The sequence below is a fragment of the Psammomys obesus genome, unplaced genomic scaffold (assembly GCF_907164565.1).
Source record: "Psammomys obesus unplaced genomic scaffold, mPsaObe1.curated_primary_1811, whole genome shotgun sequence".
NCBI classification, from domain to species: domain Eukaryota; kingdom Metazoa; phylum Chordata; class Mammalia; order Rodentia; family Muridae; genus Psammomys; species Psammomys obesus.
The window spans coordinates 22,089,400-22,097,509 of NW_026585895.1; the positions used below are offsets into that span (position 1 = coordinate 22,089,400).

The 8,110-nt window shown below is 51.6% G+C and overlaps 1 protein-coding gene across 1 annotated transcript; it reads right to left on the minus strand.

Moving 5' to 3' along the window:
* Positions 1-276: 276 nt before the first annotated feature.
* Positions 277-8,110, minus strand: Tbr1 (T-box brain transcription factor 1). The gene is made up of 6 exons (XM_055600678.1): positions 7,419-8,110; positions 6,679-6,833; positions 6,054-6,175; positions 5,301-5,459; positions 4,055-4,116; positions 277-1,135 (listed from the first exon to the last, which is right to left on the minus strand). Exons 1-6 carry the CDS (start codon positions 8,108-8,110, stop codon positions 277-279), a joined length of 2,049 nt encoding a protein of 682 aa, XP_055456653.1.

The following is an 8,110-nucleotide window of genomic DNA, read 5'->3' on the forward strand; positions in this document are numbered from 1 at the left end:
GAAAGTTGGAAAAACACAAGGTTGACCGCCAGCTTCGAGGTCGGTGCTCTAACTGCAGAGACGGCTGTGCAGAAAGAAAGAAGAGAGTTTTAAAAAAACAAAAACAGAAAACAACCGTGGTGGGAGACCTGCACTCATCCCCCGCGGACGGCCACCGAGGGTCAGGCGAGAGAGCGAGCGCGCGAGAGCGGGCGGGCCGGGGGAGGAGGACGCGGGGCAGCGAAGCCGGGGGGCCGGGGTGGGGCCGGGCGCGGGCGCGGGCGCGGGCCGGGCGGCCTAGCTGTGCGAGTAGAAGCCGTAGTAGCCGCCTATGTCCTTGGCGCAGTTCTTCTCGCAGTCCCGCTGGGCGAGCACCTCGCTCTTGAGCGGGGACGAGCTCTCGGACACGGGCGTGTCGGCGGGCGAGATCCGCCTCCGCTTGGCCTGCTCGTAGATGCCCGAGTCGCTCGAGTCGATGGACTTGATGGAGGAGGGCGTCTCGATCCAGCTGGAGTCGGACAGGTCCTTGAGCTTGGCGTCGTCGGCGGCGGCGGGCGCCAGCGGCGAGCGCTCGGCCGCCAGGCCCTCGGCCTCCTCGCCCAGGTAGGGGTTGGCCCCGGCCATGCGCGCGGCGGCGGCGGCGCTGTTGGGCCAGCAGGGGAGCACGGAGCCCGACTTGGCGCCGCAGTACTGCGGGGGGCTGCGGGCGCCCCAGCCCGAGGGGTCGGCGTAGTAGCCGAGCGGGCGGCCCGTGCAGCCCGCCGCCTGCAGCGGCAGCGCCTTCACGCCGGCGGCCGCGTACGACAGCAGCGTGGCCGCGTTGCCCGCGAAGTCCGTGGCCGTGTCGTAGGCCGAGGCGGCGAAGTCCAGCCGGTTGTTGGCCGGCGTCACGAACCAGCGCTGCGGCGACGGCGCGCCCGGGTCCTCGGCCTGCTGCGGGGACAGCAGCCCGTTGGTGTGCGGCACGCTGCGGTCCGTGCCCGGCCCGGGGCCCGCGCCGGCGCCCGGGTGGAAGCGGGCCTTGGCGTAGTTGCTCACGAACTGGTCCTGCAGGAAAGAGCCGGCCATGGCGTAGCGGGCGCCGGGCACGATCTGCGAGCGCGGAGAGTCGTTGGGCGACGGGGTCAAGCGGTCCATGTCGCAGCCCGTGTAGATCCTGGGGTGGGGAGGGAGAGAGAGAACCGAGGGGTGGCGCGGAGGTCCCTCTAGGGTCCTGGAGGGGAAGCCACCTCTCCTGTGTGCCCGCCCCGCACACCGTCCGTCTAAGTTGGGCTTGCCACTCCGGACGCGGACAGCGGAAGGTCACAGGCCCGCATGCCCCCGGGATGGCCTCGACGGGAATAAGACCAGCTCACGTGCTGGAGCCTGAGCGGGACACAGGGTGAGGAGTGGAGGGCTTCCCTCTTCCCCCGTTCCCGCTAAACGCGCCCGGACCAAGGAGAGGCCTCAATCCACTCCATTGTGCTCGCATTACGGCAGAGTTTATCCAGACACTAAGGTGCAGTTTGCCCGGTGGGCCTTTCCTCTCTGGTGAATTTCTGAGTGAAAATTCTAAACGATTGACCCGCTCTCTCCACCAATTTACGACCTCCTGTGTCCATTGAGTATTCCAGACGGTGATTCCTACTCTTTTTCTGGGCACTTCAAGAAATCCCCAGAGGGGAAAACCGCGTAGGGAAGGGAAGGACATACAGGTCCAGGTAATAATGTCATAGACTGACTTTCACTGGCCTTCGCAGCCCCAGAGGATTGCTGCTGGAATCCTCTAAGGAATTTTTTTTTTTTTGTCTCCCACCACAAGCAACAAACAAGAAACTACTGCTTGTAAGCAAGACTCACTAATCAATAAAATTCTTTAGAAAGAAAAGTGTACTTTACTCTCATCTTCTCTACAGCTTTTGATGCATTACTAGAAGAAAAAGAGGAGAAAAGCCCTCTAGGGAAACTCTTACAGTTATCACCCTCATCAAGCAACCAACCACTAATAACAGCTAACCCTTACAGAGCTTAGATGTGCCTGACTGTGCAGATAGAAATTATTTACATAAGCACAGGTAGATTATCTTAATGCTATGTATGACTCCACTTTCCTGATGAGGAAACTGAGGAAAAGGAAACTTAGAGAACCGGCCCAATAATCAAGAGATAAAATAAATACTTTTTATTAATGGGCCTAGGAGGTAGAACTAGAAGTGAAGTTGGATGCTGATGAGTGTCTCCTCACACACAGACACCTCACTTTTTACCTACCTCTCACATTAGTCAGCCCACTGTTTTGAAGGAGTGCCTCAGTGTTGCCAGACCTTAATCCCAAGGGGAGAAAACTCTCCTGGGTGTGGCTGGGCAACCTCCTTGGATCCCCTGAACTGTCAGGCCCCACCCCCACATTGCTCTGGGATCAAAGAAGGCCCATGGTACCAACCTTAAAGATGAGAGCCAGTGTGTGTTAAATCTACTCAACTCTCTCTCCTCTCTCTCTCTCTCTCTCTCTCTCTCTCTCTCTCTCTCTCCCCCAAACCCAGGGATTACTTTTGTATAGATAAGATTTTTATGACAAACTTATAGTGATTTAAGAAAGGAAGGGGCTTATCCAACAGGATTAGGGGCAGGTCAGAATTGCTATGGCTGCTCAGGTACATTACCCCCCCCCCGCCAAAAAAAAAATATCCTCCTGAAACTTAATTCCAATTGCAAAAAAAAATGGAGGGAGGCAGGAAGGGAACATAATTAGCAAAGTTCAAATATCTTCTCTGTTTACCATAATAAGATTCTTTAAAAGAAAAAAAAAAGCAGTCTGAAAAAGATACAGCTTAGATGCCCATCCAGGTCACAAACCACTTGGGATTTGTGCAAAATAAATGCTAAGAACAGATGTTCTTAAAAGAGGTAAAAGCTCAGAATCTCTACAGCTCCCCTCCAGCATCCCTGGCCTCTTGGGCCACATTCTTTCCACTGTATTGGGCCCACCTTTTTCATGTTTTTGAGACCTGAATCAGCAAAGTTTTATTCCAGAGAACCACATTCATGAGGCTTGGTTCCTTCTGGAGAAACACTGAAAGCTGAAGCCAGGAAATATCACTGACTTTCCCACTTGTTATAAACAATATGGAGAGGAAAGACGGACATCTGCGGGTTGGGATGAAGGGCTACCTGTCTCTCTTCCCATACATGTAATCCATTCCTAGTCAAAGACGTTAACATTTTAGCTCTATCCCAAAGCCGGGAAATTACAGTGTGTATTTCCCTTTATCTTTTATAATCAGAAAAAAAGGTAGCTCGTATAATCCCACTTTACATTTTGCTATTTAACACGATCTGAAAACTCTTAGGCACTATAGTCCCTGATCAAGAATCCCAGAACAGATCTAGAGAGCATTCCGTTTACACCTATGGCTGCGCCGAAGTACAGGGCTCTGAAAAGGACATAGAGATAGGTAAGGGGGCCTGAAGAAAGGGACCAACACATTTAATTAAACAATAGATCCAAAAAGTAAGAGGAGACATTTTTAACCACAACTCCTTGCTGCACAAGGCCTGTAATGACTGTAAGTTAAGTTCTGCTTCCCAAACTCCTGGCGAATGCACAATTTCTGTTCAGTCCATAGTAAACCTCACAGGAAATGCTGTCACACAAAACTTGGAAATGGGGAAATAAAAATCCCATATGCCAAGGAGACTGTAACAACTGCCAGAGCCACAAGCACTTTCAGGCAGAATCACCCGGTTCAGACACAGACAGTCCAAGCTGAGTATCTGCAGCCACAGAGACAACAGGCGCTGGGGGAAAGCAGAGCAGCTTCCCCGGCCCGCCAGCCAGCCAGCCAACACCAGAGGCCACCAATAACTTTGGGATTTGAAAGAAAGCTAAAAATAAGTACAGGAAACTTTTAACCGAAATCATGCAAATACCAAGCCACAAGGTCACCGGAGAGGGAGCCAACAAGATGAGGAAGGTAAAATCTCAATCGGTTTTCTCCCACATCTTCACTTACAAAATTCTTAAACACAATAGTCCACCCTTAAGCTAGTGGCCAATCCAGCAGCTGTTTGAGAAGGAATATGTAAAACTACTTACGTGTCATAGTTATCTCGAAACCCTTTTGCGAAGGGGTTATGATCTATTTTTAGTTGTGTAATCTGGAAAAAAGAGAAGAAAGACTGAATGTGACCTCCACTTCTACATGGGAAGGTGTGTGTTTGAGGCTATTTCGCCTGCCACTTGACAGGGGCTTAGGCCTACTTTCTCAGTAAATAGCAAAGGTTCTCCAACAAAATTTAAGAGAATGGCAGGAAACTATAGGGTTATGAGAACCAGGTTTAAATTAATAATACCTAAAGGCAATTCAGGTGGCTCTCCTATGTGCTATAAGCTGATTTAAATAGTCACTCTAAAAAAATACTGATTACATGCAATTCACTAGGACAAAAATCCTTAAAAACTTTAACTCATCACTAACTGTTTTCAGGAGTTTAGCAAGAGATTCTCAATCCAAAATAATAATAATAATAATAATAATAATAAATAAAAATAAAAAAGCAAACAAACATAAAACTGTAAACTGCATCTTAAAATGGATTGACTAGAAATAATAATTTCATTTCTGATATATTCATCTACATGACCAAACACAAAACTTCTAAACTTCTAAGTTACAACAGCTACTAAAATTAGTTTTTGCAAACACCAAGAACCACAAAGGCTCAAATGTTAGAAATCTCTCATCAGTCCCTGTAATTTGACTTTTTTTTGACGTTTTCATATTTCATGTCTACGAATATGTATGTACTCGCTTTTCTGTTTTGAAGCCTCAGAACAGTAGTATCTGCTCATTTTAGCCACCAGTTCTGAGGTTTTTAGAGACATTATTTTAGGGGTAAATCTGCCTGTTTCCTAAAAGAAGAAGAAGAAAGAAGAAAGGAGGAGAAGGAGAGGAAGAGGAAGAAGGAGGCGGAGAGGAGGAGGAAGAAGAAGAGGAAGAAGAAGAAATAGAGGAGGAGGAGGAGAGGAGGAAGAAGAAGAAGAAGAAGAAGAAGAAGAAGAAGAAGAAGAAGAAGAAATAGAAGAAGCACGTTTTAACGTATTCTAGCTTAAGGACCAAACTAAAGCATCGGTCCTGGAAATCGTGTACACTACACAGCTGGGGCACGATTATCAGAGCTGAAAGCACAGAGGCAGAGCTAGCTAGGCCCTAGCAGGCCCCTAGCCCTACCCTACCCTGTGCTGTAGGGTCGGCCTTGACCTAGGCTAGTCTGCGTGCCTGATGGAGCACCAGGGGATAAGGGGTTGACAGTCACCCGCGCCCAGCCCCGAGCCTCCTTACATCCGTGTTCTGGTAGGCGGTGACGGCGATGAACTGAGTCTCCGGGAAAGTGAACGTCTGGACGCGCCCGGGCTGGCTGGTGTCCTCTGTGCCATCCTCGTTCACTTCCACCACGTGCAGACGGGGCTGGTACTTGTGCAGGGACTGTAAAACCACCATCTGTCCGGCGGAGAGAAAGGAGAGCGCCTTGAACGCGCGCCTGTTCGCACCAGCCCCGGGGCTCGTTCTGGGCCGGGTGGAGCCAACTGGAGCCCGCTGCCCCGGCCTGGCTGTGGGACTCGCCTCCTGGTGACTGGCTAGCCGGGACACCTTGGCCCGGTTACCTCTGGGAGCTAGGATCCCCTGGGCACTGGGGAAAACTAAGCCCGAAAGCCAATCCTCGGTCCCCTTCCCTTAGTCCTCCCCAGGGGAGGAACAAAGATTTTTCACAAGCTACAGATCTCAAATCTGCGTTTCTTTTTCAAAATCAATCAGTATTTGTGTTTGGAAGGGTAAATTCCGAAATGAGGTCGGATGGACCGCAAAGGGAGCTACTTTATGGATTAAATACAATTTGTGGAGAGAGAATTGCGGTTTTTGAAGTCTTCGCTGGTGGAAACAAATCCTACCCAGTTTTTCGTGCTGCTGTAAACTAAAGGCTGTGTGTGTGTGTGTGTGTGTGTGTGTGTGTGTGTGTGTGTGTGTGTGTGTATGTGTGTGTATGTGTGTGTGTGTGTGAGAGAGAGAGAGAGAGAGAGAGAGAGAGAGACTGACCTGCCCATTGTTGTTTGATGCTCCCTTGTTGTTGGTGAGTTTTAATTTTCCAAAAGAGATTTCTTGCCGCATCCAGTGAGCCCCAGTGTTGGGGGAATCGGGGTGCATATAGACCCGGTTTCCTTGATAAAGAAATAGCTTGTTTACATATGCTCTGGGCACTACCCAGTCCCAACTCCCTAGCACATGAAACACACACACACACACACACACACACACACACACACCTCCACAATGAAGCCCACTAGCTGTAATTTGGGGGGGGGGGTGGCATACTTTCTTCTATTAACTAGGGATTATTAAAATAGCTTTAGCGTCCACTCTCAACACACACACACACACACACACACACACACACACACACACGCACCTTCACAGTGAGGACCATTAGCTGGGCTTTTTTTTTTTAAGCCTCAATTTCTTCCCATTAAGTGGGAATGATTAAAATAGCTTTTGCATAATCCTCCCCTTTCTTGCCGCTCAGTCTGTCCCCCAGCCCCTCTCTTCTTTAGGAAGTCATTGGCCGATCGTTTTAAAAAGTCGCTCGAGCCAGTCCACAAAGGCTTTAATTAATCATTCTCACCTAAATAAGTGTCAAGAAAACGTGTTAATTGGAAGGACTTGCCTTGCACATTGGTGTCCGCCTTGCCACAAGGAACCCATTTGCCTCCTTGAAATCTCCAGTGATTGGGATCCGCCAAAATCACATCCACAAAAATATTGTAATGGGCGGTGGGATCGAGACCAGAAATGTTAAAACTCAAAAAGGGGAACATGCGCCTGTTCAAATGGAGGAGAGAGAGAAAACAAGACAAAAAAAAAAAAAAAAAAAAGAAAAAGAAAAAGAAAAGAAATGTTAAAGATCAAATGCAAGAAGCGGGGCGCCAGATAGCCAAGCCAAACTTGTCCTCGCAGCTTGTCTGAACGAACGTTTGCCGGTCTAGGACAGAGGCAGCGGGAGAGGGGCAGCCGGAGGGCCGCAGCCGGGGCGAGCAGCGGGCGCTCCGGCGTGGGGGGCCGGCGGGTGGCAGCGCCCGGGGCGAGGGCCGGTTGGGGGGCCCCCGCTCCTCCACCTGTGGGCACGGGCTAGCCGCGCTGGGTCGCTCCGAACGGCGGCTCTTCGTCGGGCTCCAGCCGCCGACTGGCTCTCCGACCGCGGCCGCGCAGCAGGCTCCCCGCCACCAGCAGTCCCCGCGGTGCTCGGCATCCCTTCCGCTCTCTCCCCTTCTCCAAAACCAGCCAGCTCCGGGGCGCACCCCAGCGCCTCTCCCCGACCCCACAGCGTCGCTGCCCGGGGGGTCACAAGTTGGGTGCTCTCGCCCAGGGTCGCGCCGGGAAGCGCGGCCGCTAAGAAAGTAGCATTACCTTCCCTGCTTGGTGATGATCATCTCCGTTTGGTGCCGATGAAATTTCAGCCAAAGTGGCCTGTTGCACAGGTATACCTGCGCCTTGCCGGGCACCAGCCCGGGCTGGGTGGAGGAGAACTGGTAGAACGGGGCTCCCTGGTAGGAGTGGCCGTACTGCTGTGGGTAGGGGTAGCCGGCCGCGGGGTAGCCCTGCGGCGAGGAGTTGGACAGCAGGCTGTTGTAGGCTCCGTTGGTGATGACCGGGTGGTGGGCCATGTAGCGGCTGGGGCTGCCGATGGAGAAGGCGGGATGCGCCGGTCCGTGCTGACCGGGGTACGGGAACATGGCACTGGGAGCGGTGGCCGCAGACTGTGGCTGGCTGGACTGAGAGAGGAGGTAGCGATCTGCAGCAGAGCCATCGAAACTGTGACGAAGCTCAGAGACCCCGTCCAAGACAGGAGAGAGTTTACTTCTCTGGACGTCCCCTGGTGAGTCCTTGGAGTCAGGAAAATTGTCTGTATCTGACTGATTCGTCATCCCCCTGGTAATTTTTTTCAAAGGTGAACTTCTCTCCAGGTTGTCAGTGGTCGAGATAATGGGATGATCGTGCAAGACAAGCTCAGATCCGCCCGAATGTGGGTAGCTGCTGCTCACATTGAGAAATTTCTTGGAGAGCATGATAGAGGGAGAGAGGCAATGCTCCAGCTGCAT

Bases quoted from the DNA above. Each gene is read 5' to 3' on its own strand.
- Tbr1 (XM_055600678.1), bottom strand. From the start codon at position 8,110: ATGCAGCTGGAGCATTGCCTCTCTCCCTCTATCATGCTCTCCAAGAAA. The intron at 6,834-7,418 runs GTAATGCTACTT...CCATTTGAACAG, and splicing joins ATCATCACCAAGCAGGGAAG to GCGCATGTTCCCCTTTTTGA. The intron at 4,117-5,300 runs GTAAGGAGGCTC...TCTTTTTTCCAG, and splicing joins CCGCCTACCAGAACACGGAT to ATTACACAACTAAAAATAGA.